The sequence below is a fragment of the Centroberyx affinis genome, unplaced genomic scaffold, assembly GCF_046629955.1.
Source record: "Centroberyx affinis isolate AG114_WGS23_722 - 3 ecotype Tasmania unplaced genomic scaffold, CSIRO-AGI_Caff_v1 ptg000647l_1, whole genome shotgun sequence".
Classification (NCBI taxonomy): domain Eukaryota; kingdom Metazoa; phylum Chordata; class Actinopteri; order Beryciformes; family Berycidae; genus Centroberyx; species Centroberyx affinis.
Genome location: NW_027279273.1, coordinates 251,629 through 267,500, shown reverse-complemented (window position 1 = coordinate 267,500; position 15,872 = coordinate 251,629). Strand labels below are relative to the sequence as shown.

General features: G+C 38.9%; 2 protein-coding genes across 2 annotated transcripts in view; both read left to right on the top strand.

The window, feature by feature from the left end:
- LOC139643741 (sarcoplasmic reticulum histidine-rich calcium-binding protein) overlaps window positions 1–7,228 on the top strand; it is an 11,330-nt gene extending 4,102 nt beyond the window's left edge. The window contains exons 3-6 of the mRNA XM_071519001.1: window positions 107–175; window positions 5,766–5,817; window positions 5,925–5,961; window positions 6,043–7,228. Of these exons, the coding sequence (XP_071375102.1) occupies window positions 107–175; window positions 5,766–5,817; window positions 5,925–5,961; window positions 6,043–6,076 (192 nt within the window). The 3' untranslated portion in view covers window positions 6,077–7,228. The remainder of the gene's footprint in view (window positions 1–106; window positions 176–5,765; window positions 5,818–5,924; window positions 5,962–6,042) is intronic.
- A 460-nt stretch (window positions 7,229–7,688) lies between these two features.
- On the top strand, window positions 7,689–15,519 carry nosip (nitric oxide synthase interacting protein). The gene is made up of 10 exons (XM_071519000.1): window positions 7,689–7,810; window positions 7,951–8,024; window positions 9,053–9,158; window positions 9,280–9,361; window positions 10,273–10,408; window positions 11,645–11,799; window positions 12,748–12,864; window positions 13,954–14,024; window positions 14,133–14,241; window positions 14,691–15,519. The coding sequence occupies exons 2-10, from the start codon at window positions 7,955–7,957 to the stop codon at window positions 14,760–14,762; spliced, it is 918 nt and encodes a 305-aa protein (XP_071375101.1). The 5' UTR covers window positions 7,689–7,810; window positions 7,951–7,954; the 3' UTR covers window positions 14,763–15,519.
- The last annotated feature ends 353 nt before the right edge of the window (window positions 15,520–15,872 follow it).

Genomic DNA, 15,872 nt, shown 5'->3' with positions numbered 1-15,872 from the left:
TATAAAGGCCGTAGGTCACGTTGAGTATGATCCTTATTGATGCTGTCTTGTCTGTTGCCCTGGTCCCTAGTTTTCTTCTTGCTAAGCCCTCCTGTCTTCCCTCTAGCACTGTGATAGCTGCGATAAATGCCCCTGTGAAGAGGGAGACAAGTCTGAGCACTGTGACGACTGCAAGGTGAGCCAACTATACTGAAACTGTAATGACCAGTGTGACATTTGGTGATTGGTCTCAACACATACAACACAATTTCTGGAGCACATTTGCACCCCATGCTTCCCTCCCTACCTCAAAAGCAAAGAAAATCAAGAGTAAACTTTATTTTCTCCATGCATTTAAACAGTCAAGTGATGTGCCTCTGCCTGTATGTGTTTGATACTTTACTAAAGATTAACATGAATGCATATGCATATGTATATATAGATATATATATATACACACACACACACACACATACATACATACATACATACATACATGCATACACACATCTGTATATACATATATATATATCTATATATATATATGTATATATGTATATATATGTATATACACACACACACACACACACACACACACACACACATACATACATACATGCATACACACATGTGTGTGTGTATATATATATATATATAATATATATATACATATACATATATATATATATATATATTAAAACAAAATGGAATTAAATGAAACGATATCTTAACATTTATTGCTCAGTGTTTCCAAAGTATAGCTGATACAGGTATCTTCAAAACATTACTATTTTGGTGAGTATCTCAACATAAATGTAAAATGCTAATAATAGATAAACCAATACAAGTATAATGCTTCAGATCAAACAAGTAAATGAAATTAGTTGTCGCACAACACAACTGTTTGAGATTTGCAGATGAGACTTTTGAATCTTACAGGGTATCAGCAGGTATCAGCAAATTGAATTTAATTCTGTTTAAGACCTTTTATGCCACTCCGAGCCCTAATTGGTACACCATTAACGCTACACAAAAGCGATGTGAAAGCAAAACCAAGCACAGTCTTGATGGGTGAGAAGAACTCCACCACTTTAGAGTTTTACCAATGGGAGGGCCACTGTAGTGATAAAAAAGAATGGTGTGGGAACAAATCACTAGCATTGATGTCCATAGTGCATCGCTTAAAAGATTTCTTACAGATTGCACAGTAGGCTTCTTGGTCATTTGCATTAACGGTGTGCAACCATACCTGAAAATCTTTCTGTATATGTATATTTCTGTATATATGTCAGCACTGACTTCCCCACTTGTTTCTCACACTCATCTCACTCGACAGTTCCAAAGCAGCCGGTAACGATGCATCAATTTTGTTCTGGCCTGAATCAATCTGTCAGAATTATAAGGTTCCACATAGCCTACGGTATGCCAACGCAGACACACGCAAATTATTGACTATAATAAATCACAATTAATATACAGATGTTTTTTTTAGGAATTCAAACAAGTAATTAGGTTAAGGGATCAGTAATATGGACCCTTTAGTAATATCTAACGACAGCCATAGGAACTACATCATCAGCATCATGGTGTCCTTTACCACCAGTCACACAACCACCAGCTCAGCCCAACCTCTCTTACCCCTCCCGCCCCATGATCTACGGTGGTGTGAAATTGACAGAAAGTATGAACTGCCGTTTCCACAACAGATACCACCTAACCAAATAGTTTACAGTTCAGGAATGTCAAGTGAAGAGGAAACATATCCCATTGCAAACTGTTATGTTTAAAACAAGGTTTTACGCATCTTTGCTGGCCTATAGTCCAGACAAAGCTGTGAGTGATCCTATCTCTCCATGGTCACCTTCTTTCTTTTTTATATTCCTTTTGGTTTCAATTATAAATATTCATCATGGACTAATGAGTAGCCCTTAACATCTCAATGATATTTTTCCATTTTAACTTTTATTTAGACTACGAGAGTTAACTAGGCTATAAAGAATAAATCGTGATTCCACAAGTAAAAGAAATAATCACTTATAGGCTATGCCTATGTGAGAGCACTGTTGTTGCTGGACCCTAGAGAAAGTTTAATAAAGCACTGAATGACTTTTTTGTTACAGCCTACATATTTCAATATGATAGTTAAACTAGGCTTGCTCTTGGATGAGCCTATGGAACGCTCTGTGTTCCGTCTGCCTTTCCAAAATAGGATGGACCCAAAACTTTCGCCTCTTTTTATTGTTTCAAAGAATGAAGATAACGTTGTTGTGACTGCTACTTTCTAGGTCCATTTTCTCTCAGATAATAACTGCAATAATAACTTTTTTCTGTTGGCATGAATTTGGAACACCCAGAATGCAAACATTTCGCACCGCACTCCGTGTGTACGCGCCACATGTGGAAAATTCTGTAAGTCCGTCGCACTGGTGTGCAACAGCTTTAAATCAGGAAGTGGGGCTGCAATAGAGAAGAGTGTCCCGTGCTCCCATGCTGTGGATGCACCTGATTTGCCCAAATTAATTACTGGTGAAAAAATGTGCTCCACACAGGACTCTACGAACCAGTAATCCCTTAAAATAACCTCACATTTTCATTCATTTACATGAATTCACCCCTTAATTCATGCAAAATCCTTAAAATTAATTAAGGGAGTTATTAATGGAGGAGATCCCATAGAAACCTCCTTAAACATCCCCATAATCTTGACTTACTTTCTAATTTAATAAAAAATTCAGGGAAACATGATGTAAACCATGCACAAAAGGCATGAAAAATCCCTTAATTACTTGTGTCTCTGTGAATCAACCCATGAATAAATCCCTTATAAACCCATGATACTAACCTTACTTTTTTAAAGCTATGTTATTTTTAATGGATAATTAATGTTTATGTAATGAGAAATTAAGAACATTTCTGAGATAACATTAAGGGGTTTGGTTTCATTTCATGAATTTAATTTAAGGGTGAAATCCAAAAGTATACAAAAGTGCTTCCTGGATTCACAAACGTTAGATCTTTAGCCTCTCTCATCTACAGACTGGCCCTGGCACATACAACTTTGCCTCTGCTTGGGGCATAGAAAGTGGAGGGCTGTATTGGTGTCGATGTATTTTGGCATGTTTTCATCAGAGGAGTTTGATCTGTCTGGTTAAGTATTTGTTTACTAAATTAAGTAAATTAAAAAAGATTTATAGATCATTGTAGATCATCACTGCCTTAAGTTGGGCATTCCCAATATATGGAAAATGAAGGTTAATTGATCAGCCTTCATGCCCCTTTGGTCTTCCTTCCTCAAAGTGGATCATGACCCAACTCATTGGCCAGACATTACATATCCCAATCATTTTTACACTTGTTGGAGGTACAATCCACAACACAGCAACTTTTCGGCTTTTTTTCAGTCTGTTTAAACAATGTGCTATGGTCTCAATTAAGCTCACTAACTCACATTTTTGTGTGTGTATTTTACCCAGATCCCCATTAGCTGTTACAAATTGTAATTGTATTGTAATTGTAATTGTAACTTGGTTTCTGAGTGAGCGGTACTTATACCAGTCCTCTTTGTCACTGGACAATACTGCTAACCATTTAATTTCATCTCTTCTAACCATACAAGCTTTGATTTCATCATCACTTTAGTTGATCTTATTGTAATTTTCCTAATTGGGGCACATTTATCTGCAATTGCCAAAAATAATTCTAAAAAAAACTTTGATGGCCATTTCTACATTGTTACTAATGCAAATTTTATTCCAATCTACATTCATTATATCTGTAACAAATGACTTGACATACCTCTTCTACACAATTTTAGGTCCAGCCTTAGGAACTTTGGCTTTCCTTGTTATAGCTAGAATATTATGGTCCCTAAAACCAACTGGATCGTAGACAGCCTTAGAGCATAGCTCCTCAGCATTATGTGGTCGTAATGCAGTAATCATGCAGGTTGTTGTACCTGCATGATTACTGTAAACTTTAGTGGGTACATTTATCACCTGAGTTAGATTACACACATTGGCAGTATCAACCAGTTTTCTCTTTAGCAGACATGTTTCTGAGAACCAGTCTACGTAGAGGTCACCCAAAAATAGATGCCTCTGTTTGCATCAGGAGCCTTCTGAAACATATTGAGTAATAGCATTAGGTGGTCCGTAACAGCATCCCAAGAATAGAGACTTGATATGGGGAAGATGTACTTGTAGCCAAAGCACTTCTATGATAAATGTCAAGAGGTCCTACCTCATTTTGGTTGGTATATGACTTTGAATATACACAGCCACACCACCACCATAGCAATTTCTATCATGTCTGTAAATACTATAACCTGATATTGCAATTGCAGTAGGCCTATCATCTGTCTGCAAATCTAAATGGGTCTCTGAAATTGCAAGTACAGCATATGTATGCTTTCATTCCTGAGTAAATCATTCACCTCATGTACCCTTTCTTGGTAACTTAAGAATCATCATGCATTATGGTTTTGTAAACAAGAACAAGAGTCTGTAGTTAACACATCATAATTTATGAGCCCTCACTCCTCTTGGTGTCCTTTTTGGGTCTTACAATGAGACGGTCATAGCTGATGATCATGCAGTCTCTTCTCCCCTCGCCTGCCTCATTACTGGTAGCAGCTCAGCCCGTTTCTTATGTGCCAACTGAAACTGAAATCCTCATTGATGTACACTTGAGTGTTCTTAAGGTTGGATCTAGCTCTGGACATAATCAGCTGCTTGTCGTTAAACTTAATGAGCCAAACTACAACCGGTCTAGGTTTTTGAATGTCTCTGAATCTTCGTGTTCGTGTTAGACTTAAATAATTCCCGAACTTTGCACTCTTTTTCAGCTCAAGTCTCATCGGTTTTGTCAGGTCCAATGCCTGCAATGGTTATATTATTTCTCCTACTTTGGTTCTCAAGATAGTCCATTCTTTCAGAGTAATCCTCTGATATCGGTTTAGATTGAATTTCAAGGACTTGCTTTTGGATGTTCTTGTACTCTGACTCATGTTTTCTCAGTTCAATTTTCACATCATCGATGTCACTATTTAAGACTGACCTTGAGTTCTAATTCAAAAGCAAATCAACTCTCTTATGCGTAGAGTCAAGGATGATTTGAGAAAAACTCTGTGGCCTCTTGTCTGTTGAGTACATTTTTATAGAACATTTTCTGCTGATCCAGCATCTCCAAAAGTGCGTTCATTGTCACAAATTCACCTCACCCTGAGCCTGGGCTTTGTTTTGGCTTCTGTTTCGACCTGACATTACACAGGTCGTTGTGAATCTTGTCCCAGTTCAGAAAAATGGGTTGTTTTAATGTATGGATTTCATGGCATGTTTGACGGTTTAAGCACTTGAATCCTCGTAATTCCTCTCAGCTGTGTTAAGTGTTGCTTACATATTGCATAGACAATACTCTTCCATATGGATGGATGATCGTCTTCTTTCCCCCAAACGGGTGCGGCCTAGGCCGATGACGTGGTGCCGGTCGAACGTATGTCAGCTTACAGGATTTCTGGGTATTGAAGTCGTCAATATTCAGACACTTACCTCTTGCTGCCATTTGGGGCCGCCAGCATGCAAAGTTGCCTATAATGCAGCAGATTTAAGCAGAGGATGGCATAATCTTTCACATCTATGTGCTGCTGAGCCCTCCTATCCTTCACATACACACACACACACACACACACACACACACACACATACAAGTGTATCATTGAGGCTTTGTGTGACTGCCAGAACACTATAGAACTGTTTACAATGCTGACTCCCACTCTGCTTTTTTCACAGATGTGCAATTTCTGCCATGTGTGTCCTGTTTGCAAGAATCTTTGCCAGCCTGGTAAGAATGATGTCATACTATCAATCGAATTAATCAAACTATCACTTTTTGAAACAGGGCCCCAGGCCACCAGCTCACTTATAATATTGTTTCCTTTTTTTCTTCAGGTGGTTTTGTCGATGAATTCACTGGATCAATCTACAAGTAAGTTATAGTTCCACTGGACAACCATTTCCACTGCAGGCCTATGGGTTGAGTAACCTCTGCTTGTCTCTCCATCCACAGAACCGTAGCCGATGTCTTTGATGATGACGACTAAGCCCCACAATATGTTGCCACCATGTGGCCAAGCTAATATGCTTCATCTACGGGACTGTCACATCACTGAGATGCTCTCATGATTTTCATTAAGTTATTTTTGTCTTTTTTCTGAGAACATTACAAACACGTTTACTCGACAATCACTTAATAGAAATTGTTAAGAGAATGACTTTACTGAATGTATTTGTGTATTGTTGTTAATTGACAGGTTTGAGGAGATCTTTTTAGGAAAATTATATATATTAAGTCATATTTGTGCTGTTCAAACACAATAGGGATATATTAAATAAACAAGAGGGGACATTTTCATTGTGTATTTGGTTTTAAAATGGTCGCTACACTCAGCACATTGGCTACTGTAATCACTTTACAGCACATCAAACTAGAGGAAGAGGAGACATATTTCTAAGGGTCAGTGTGTAGACTGAGCACAAAAGGAAGATTGTCAGCAGAATGGATTCTTCTCTAACTCCTAGCCAACATGCTGCCTACAGCCCGGAACTGAGGAGAAAGCAATTTTGAGCTGTAAAGCAATATACATAGGACATACACTGCCCGTCAAAAGTTTGGGGACACCACATTTTTCTTTATTTTTTACTATTTTACACATTTTAGAATAATAGTGAAGACATCAAAACTATGAAATCACACACATGGAATTATGCAGTGACCAAAAAAGTGTTAAACAAATCCAAACTATCTTATATTTTAGATTCTTTAAAGTAGCCGCCCTTTGCCTTGATGGAAAGGCAAAGGCTTTGGAAAGAAATTCATACATAGGATCAACTTCACTATTTATATTTGTCTAAGAAAGACATTTCAAGCATTTAAGCATAAGCATTTAGATCAACATAGCTTTAAGATAATGAAAAACATAGCACATTCAACCAGATGTCCCCAAACATTTGACTGGCAGTGTATATTTTAACAAAATATGTAGAGGGGAAATCATCCCAAACACAATGTACATAACTAACACAGTAACACAAGTAGGCTACATATTTGAATATACTGAATATCCACAGCACAACCTGTAGTATATGAAATTCATCAACACTCAGTTTCTGTCCCTTAATCCTACTGAAGCTGTCAGAACCTTTTCCTGTATTACCACAGTTAATAGGCTACCACATCTTTGTCTTGTCCTCTGTCACACATATGTTATATATATATATGTTGTTGTTTTTTTGAAACATGTCCATGCCTAATAAAATCCACAGTTGGTTTCAGTGCAAAGACTGACAGGACATCATGTAGGCTCTATTTTTACAAGTTCATTGTGATGGGGAAAAAAATAAATAAAAAGCCCTTTTATTATCGTGATAGTAGTTTAGCGTTTTAGTCGGGGGGAATATGGGGCGAATACAAGCTACATGCGGTTTCATGTGTGTCATTTCAGACACAGACATACTCACTTACATTTATAGTTTATAGTTTGGATTAGAGCCTTGATTCTACACAATCCGATGTAGCAGGTGGCGATCTGCACCTAGCCTGTTCAAGATGGTTTGCGACCCGCCAATAAAGTCAAGAGGGGAAGGACAAGAAAAAGAAGGGGGAACTATTCTCGCCTTAAAACATTGATTTCCATCGGAATGTTTTGGCAGACGGACCAACAGTGACCATCCGTTTCCTGTAGAGAACTAGTGGTTGTGTTGTGGTGGTTAATTAAAGTGGTACTGGTGATACAGCTCTCAGATCTCCTAAAGTGCGTTTCTCTGTTTTTCTAAGGTAATATCTTACGAATACATTAGATTTGTGGGATATGTGTTGCATGTTCATTTAGAAGCTAATGTTAGCGTAAACAGTAAGATTAGCTCATTTGTTTTGCTTCCAACTCATCTTTGCTAACAATTGAAACTTGCCCAAAAGCACTATGACCCGCCATGGGAAGAACTGCACGGCCGGGGCTGTTTACACTTACCACGAAAAAAAGAAAGATACAGGTAAGAACGATGTGGAAAAATGCATTTCAACTTAGCCCCATCAAGCTAGTATGCGCCAGCTAGCTCGTCATAAGTAACATTATTATCTGTTCCGTTCCGTTCATTTCCCTAACCCTAACCCATTTGTAACTTGTAAAGGTAAGTTTAACGTAAAGTCGGGAAGTTGTAGCTGTTTGTAAATGTTTGCATGAATTGTTAGAGTGGTGTGGAGTCGATTCCACACAGTACATAAATGTAGGGTGAATGCGCGTGCGAGCGAATCCCAGAGCCGAATTCCTCTGGCGATTCCAAATACTCGGAATCGACTCCTAAATTTCTGGAATCGAACAGGTAGAGTAGGCTAGTCTTTTACCTAACCTAACTAGTACCTTTACCTAACTAGTAACTTACCCAAATAAAGAATAATAATCTCTGCATAAATATCAGTTGCGCATCCTGACGCAAAGGTGGCAGCAGTGCAGAGAATATTTTTCTTGTCGAGGAAAAAAATCTGAGAATGTCAGAGGTAGCATTAATATTACTAAAAACTATAGTGAAACTAGATAGTTCAGATGAAATGATATATTTAAACAATCACACATGCTTGTGTTCAGAACAGCACCGTGCATTATTTGAGCTGACTCCTTTTTCCCATATGCAATAATAGCTACCATAGCTACTATGTTGAAATAACACTATGAACTCTGAATAAGTGTTCAGCACTGTGGCGTCACAGCTGGATACTGTGGCTGTATCTAAGACCTTGCTAGCCATCATATATGTTTCACTAAAAGCAGTAGTGTATATGACATTCACAGTCCATACTGCTACATATATCACAGGACCACAACTGTAATATTCTACCACAATGTGATACATTCATTCAGAGCGTAGATAGGGGTTTCTTATTTTGACTCAGCAACCTCTTTCAATTGTGGAGATTTGGCTTTCAAAAAAAGTGCCAGAATCTGGACAGCATTTCCTGCTGAATCTTCCGATGAATCATGTAACAGCATTCTGATGTCATGTGTGGCTTTCATCCTGACCAGCGGCGTCTGGTTATGGGACGCAGAGTATCCGACTGGGCAAAGATGCAATCAAAGACTTCGACTGCTGCTGCCTTTCTCTCCAGCCTTGCAAGGATCCTGTTGTGACGTATGTTGTACACACACACACACACACACACACACACACACTCAAACAAACTATGCTCAACCACAACCAAGAGGGCTCCGCCTGTGATCATAGAACTCTTGTTTTTGCTTGCTATCCCTAGTCCAGATGGATACTTGTATGAAAAACAGGCCATTCTGGAATACATACTACACCAGAAGACAGAAATTGCCAAAAAAATGAAGGTAAGTTTCGTACTTCTGTCTGACTTGTTGGTCTTTGTCTGTTTTTTTACTTTGATACCAATACCAAGTTTAATGTATAAGAATTCAGAGCAATATAACAAGAAAAAACATCAAGCAATGTCACTGAACAACCATTGTGCGTTATTTTAACAAGTTGTGTTTCCACATTGACTTGGACAACTTTGTAGCAAAATTTCCACAAGGGTTTTGATGTTGGTTGGGTCTAGGGCTGGGCGATATGGTTGAAATCAATATCATAATAATCATAAGGATTCTTTTTTATATCGATCTATATCACGATTTGGCTCACCTATGCAAAATCACATGTTAAACAATCAAATAATCAGATAATTTCAAATAATATTCCTTAAAATGTTTCATACCTCATTTTGACAGTTTTTAAATGAAATTAGCTTGTTATCATCAATTTAGACAGCAGAATTATGTGTCACGATATCCCAAAACCACCATAACGTTAAATAAACAATAATATTGATTCATCGCCCAGCCCTAGTTGGGTCTCCATCTTTGTCGCGTCTGTAAGTGAAATTGTTCCATATTTGGCTCTTGGCACCAGTTTGTGAACCAGTTTAGACGGACTGGGATCCGGTTCAAGACGTGGTGGACTGTTTGAGGCTGTCAAATGTTTTCAGCTGTTTGACTCTGACTGCAGTCCAGACTGACGCTCTGTTCCAATCCTCCTTTTTTTTAAAAAACTATTCCAATCTAATCAAATACACCTTCGAGAGGTGACGTTGGAAAGGAATTTCAGCTTGCAGAACGTATTTGGTGAAAGTGTTTAGCATTTATAAAATTCAATTTGACAAGTCAATGTGACAACACTAGTCCTGTTGTTAATTGTTAGGTGTAAGGAGTGTGTTGTCTGTGTTTTCTCCCTCACAACGCGTCAGGCCTATGAGAAGCAGAAGCAGGTTCAGAAGAGCGACAGCCAGCTGGAGTCCAAGTCAGAGGAGAGAGAGAGAGCGGAGAGGTTTAAAACCAGGGAGAACAGCATTGTGTCCAAACCTATCAACCCTTTCACTTCTGGTATGTGTGTGTTGTGTGTCTTCAGTATATAGCAGAGGTGTGACCAAGTCAACTTTGCTTGTGTCCCAAGTCAGTCTCAAGTCTTGAGGCACAAGTCTAAAGTCAAATACCAAGTCTAAACGTAGATTACCAAGTCAAGTCCATGTCATTAATGTCAAGTCTCAAGTCTAAATGTAGAACATCAAGTCAAGAGTCAAATCAAGAGTCCAGTATCAATTTAATATCTTAAAGAAAACTAAATATCTAGGACTTTTCAATGGTTTTAGTAGGATAAAAACACTTGGTTAGAGCATCATGAGTTTGATTTCTATAATCAGTTTCAACTTCAATAAATTCAATCATTCCATACAAATTCAGAAAACAGAATTTAAATTCAGTTGTCTGGAACAAATCTCATCACTTTCAGTCTAAGTCATTTACACAAACACAAGATCTCAAGTCAAGACTTTAGAAACCTTTTCAAGTCATCAAAGTACAACTCAGTCAAGTCCCAAGTCAGCAGAACCCAAGTCAAGTCTTGAGACTTGACTTGGGTTCTTGACTTGATGCATGATGAGAATTGACTTGATGCATGATGAGACTTGACCATCATGCATCAAGTCAAGTCTCAAGCAATTAAAATTCTGACTCCAGTCTGACTCGAGTCCAAGTCATGTGACTCGAGTCCCCACCTCTGGTATATAGTGTACTCTGATTGTACTTTGAAAAGAGCATGCCTGCCAGCTCAGTAAACTCAGTCAATCAGCAGCAGCATGTTTGTCCTGTATTCAATCGACAAATGTTTGTATTTGCAACATTTATGTGTGAAAATAACTGCATGTCTAATTAGGGATGGGACAATATATTGAAACTCAATATATATCGCATACAAGAATGTGACGATACGTATCGCGGGTCAGAAAAATGAATCGTGATATTAGCTCCATTTTGTTCTGCTGCAGTAATCACAAATGAAACTATATTATTTTCAGTTATAGTGACATTTTTAAATAGTTGTTTACATTCTAGCAAGCCAATGCCATTGCTAGGAAGATTTGTAGCTCAGAAATAAACAAAAAATTTGCATACTTTCTTGTAATTGAACTTTTATTTATTACATCGTATTGTGGTTGTATTGAATTGTGAACCCCATATCGTGTATCAAATTGTATCGCAAGCATATTGTCTCATCCCTATTTGTAACGCTTAAGCAATGTATTATTAACTGTAACACAATGCCGTGTTTTTCCTCTCCAGGCCAGGCCAAAGGCAGCGAGGCAGGCAGAGCAGATAGCGGCCCGGCGAACTCCTCCACCGCTGGGTCTTCGGCAGCCACCTCCAGCCAGAGTCTACCCAGCTTCTGGATCCCCTCCCTGACCCCAGAGGCCAAGCCCACCCAACTGAAGAAACCAGTGAGTGGTTCTGGAAAGGGACTTCAGAAATGCTGTTTCATGCTGATTCTCGGTTGGCAAATTACCTGTCGTGCGCACACTGCTTTTTATTTTAAGAAAGAAAAAAAACATGCGATTGTATTTTCTGAAAAATATCTGCATGCACTTTTTGTCTCTCCATTTAAAGCAATATTCCACTTAGTTTTAACATGGGGGTTACTTGGCCCTTGACCGCCATGGAAACGTTTTAGCATTCAGATTTTTACTTCCCATTAAAAACTAACATTTAACACGTTTGTGAAGAGATTCAACAACAGATCCTGCTTTTAAGCCAATAAAGCAATCTTGGGTTCTTCATCATTTCGCACTTCTATTCTTGGTTTACACTAAAATTAGTATTTTCTGAAACGCTGGACCCACAGTCAATTGAAAATCACAGAAGCGGGATCGGTTGTTGAATCTGTTCATCAACGTGTTAAATGTCAGTTTTCTGGCTATTTTCGTGGCCTCATTCAAATGACTGGGAAATAAAAATACGAACGCTGCAAACTAATCCCAGCTGCATCCAATCTTGGTCACTAGTTTATATTCTGGTTTTCATGGCTGTCAAGTGCCAAATAACCCCCATGTTAAAACCAAGTGGAATATTGCTTTAATCGTTAAAGTCTGTTTGCCATTGCGTGTGGGGTCAGAGTTGTTGCTAGGTTCATCTCTGTTTGCTCTAAATGTTCATGTCACGATGATCACTGTCTGTTTGTCCTATCTGTCTGTCTAATGTTAACAGTATTTAAGGGCAGGTTGTCCCTGTGGGATTACACAGCTGTTTGATCCAAAGGTCTCTTTATCTTTGGCTGTCAAATATTACAAACTAGGTTTCTACCGCTAGACTGCAGGGATCACAAATGAAAGTGACTGCACTGACCATCACCTAATCAATGTCCTTTTCCCTTCCTCCTCCCTGCCCATCAGAGTAAGACCGTGTCGTGTCCCATGTCGGGACGACCCATTAAGATGAATGAGCTGATCACAGTGCGCTTTACCCCCCTGGACCCGAGCCTGGATCGAGTCGCCCTGCTCACCCGCCAGGTCAGTTCAAGCCAGCGCTGTTCAGTGTAGTCTAAGCCTGCAATCATCACTCTGTCCAATCAGTATTAACAAGTGAAAACTAGCTTAGTCTTCAGTTTCATGCTTGCCAGCTTTAAGCGTTTTGGCAAATAATTTAATAAAATCATCATTAATGGCTCACTACTCCAACTTAACTTAACTACGATTAATGCCAACAAACAATATGCAAAACCTAAATCAAACAAGTTAATGTTATATACTTAGTTCATTTGCCTTATCAGGAACCCAGTGAACTTGAAATGAATTTTCTACCAGCTAGCCAAATGCTTCCACAAGCAATTTGAATTGTAGAGAAATGTGAAATGGAAAAATCAATCTTCCAGTGAAACTGCAGTGAAAACTAGCATCAGCAGGAGCCGTAACTTGCGCTCTGTCAGCCGCTCTACAAAGGTTACTACCACAGGCATTTCAGACATGGCCATTTAGTAAGAACCTAATGAAAACACTACAGTCTCTTTTACAGTCTCTCACTCATCAGCACAAGGAGATCCTGGCCCTTCTGACAAGCAGAAAAAATGAAAAGGAATTGAGAGTAGGGTGCAAGCTGCAGGTTTGAAAAGTTTATTATGGCAAATTCTGAGGCTATTGAAAGTAGACTTACAGGTTACAGCATGATCAAATCTTGAGCTATAGGTTGTGAACAAGTCTATTTTGCTGGACAGTACTGGTAATATGGTCCAAGCCTGTCCTCCCCAGTTCCAGACTCAAAACTAAGGGAGACTTTGCAGTTTTGGCCCCAACTCTCTGGAATCGTCTCACTCAATCGATTAGATCAGCCAAGTCTGTTGACTCTTTCAAGTAGCTCCTAAAAACCTACTTCTATAGGCTGGACTTTTCATGACAGTGTTGAAAATGTCTTTATATTTGTGTATGACTATGTTGTCTTATGATGTTTTTTTAAAGAGTCTGTCTCTTAAAGTTGTTTGGTTGCCGTGTGTCCTTTTATGTCTTTGTCTTTTCTTTCTTTTTATTCTGTCTTTGTGAAGCGCTTTGTAAACTTGTTTTTAAAAAGCCGCTGTATAAATAAAGTTTTACTTATTCTCTCTACAGGATAGGTATGTATGTGCGGTAACCCGAGACACACTGGGCAACAGCGTTCCCTGCGCCCTTCTCCGACCCTCGTGAGTAACAGTCTATCCGCACTCTCACATACAGCAGTAGGAATGTTTGTCCTAGGGTGCAAAGTTACTAGCTCAATCCCCTCTCCCATCCCCCACCTTGTCTCCCAGGGGTGCTGTGGTGACACAGGAGTGTGTGGAGAAGTTGATCAGGAAGGACATGATTGATCCTGTGACTGGAGACAAACTGTCTGACAAAGACATCATACCATTGCAACGGGTCAGCTCTCTCTGTGTGTGTGTGTGTGTGTGTGTGTGTGTGTTCTTGTACTTCAATCATTGTGAGAATTGGTTTTAGTTTTAGTCCTCGCTCGGCTTGGCCCAATATTCGATATCATCGATATAATTGAATATCGCAATATTTCCTGCGATATTGAATATCCCCCCCAATATAATCGAATATTATCGATATTATCACGATATTCACAAAATATCGTGATAATATTGATATGGTGATATTTCCCACGATATCGAATACCCCCCCCTCCCTCAGTCAATGTCAGGTTCTCTTAAGGACAGAAGTACAAGGATATACAGTATGTGTGTGTGTGTATGCAAGGGTATTGAATTGAATGAGTATTTGTTTATAAATCTCATCAGTTTTCACATGTAAGCTAGCCAGCAGTGCTTGACTTCATCATGATGTTGTTTTGCCATCTCTTTTGTCAGGGTGGAACCGGGTTCGCAGGCTCCGGGGTCCAACTTGGCGCTAAAGAGGCTCGACCGGTGATGCAAGTGTGAGAGGAAGGAGTTGACGAGTGGGAAGTGTTGGCAGGACAGCAACACCACTTCAGAAGGCAGGGAGGGAGGTTTCACAACAATTATATATGCATACTTTGTGTAGTTGTGTGGAGTGTAACATGGCGCTATATTTTTCTAATAACTGAATTCGTTACCCAGGGTGTCTGCAGGTTTCAGCAAATAAAATTTACGACTTTTTTTAAGGCAAAAAAACACCCTAAAACACTGTAACTGTTAAAACCGCTATTGGCGATGTACCTTGCATTTTGTTGTTTGCTGGTGTATTTTTTTTTCTCATTCCTGTATCCAAATGCAACTGGCCAAAGTGACATGACGTCAAGATATTTCCAGCTACAGTGGAGATTGATAGCAGAACATTTTTTAGTCATCTAGAACATCAGTTGTAAATGTCAGTTTTTGGTGTAAATTGCTCAGAATCAGAGTGCAAGGCTTCTTTCCGGAGAAGGCTTCTTTCCTTTTGCATCTAAGTTCAACAACCACACAGGGATAAATCCATTGTTTAACTTGTGTTTAACAGTGTTGAAGGACTTCTGAGGCCTTGACTGTAGGTAACCATGCTCAAGTCATTTTAAGAGTTTTTCAGGAACTGCAGACACCCAGTTGCCATTTTTCCTTCCTGGTAAGCATGTCGTTTTTCTTTTACATGTACAATGAAACAATCTTTCCACAAGTCAATGTACATCTCGTTTATAAAATATACAGAACCCAGTCAATAAAAGTGTTACCATTTTGTCAACCATGGACTATTGTAATGTTTGTGCTATCAATCAAGTGTAGAATTTCAGTTGACGTTTTTTTTTTTTTTCCAAATGGCGGATTTGCCATTTTGAAGATTTCTGTTTCAGAGCTGATATCAGTACTGTAGAGGGAGGCATCTTGAGCTGTGTAAAATAAAAACGAGGATCCACAGGATGTGTTTCCCATTGATTTGGCTACCTGGCTTCTATCTTTGGAAGAGAGTTTCTCACAATCAAAGTTATTGATTGGAATAAATTAAATGTTGTATTGAATGCCTTTCCATTTAAGACTGCGGTATAAGATGCTTAATCCTCAGTATGTGTTAGAGCTAGGGGCCAGGCTTTAAATGAT

Bases quoted from the DNA above. Each gene is read 5' to 3' on its own strand.
- nosip (XM_071519000.1), top strand. From the start codon at position 7,955: ATGACCCGCCATGGGAAGAACTGCACGGCCGGGGCTGTTTACACTTAC. The intron at 8,025-9,052 runs GTAAGAACGATG...CATCCTGACCAG, and splicing joins CGAAAAAAAGAAAGATACAG to CGGCGTCTGGTTATGGGACG. The intron at 14,025-14,132 runs GTGAGTAACAGT...CTTGTCTCCCAG, and splicing joins TGCGCCCTTCTCCGACCCTC to GGGTGCTGTGGTGACACAGG.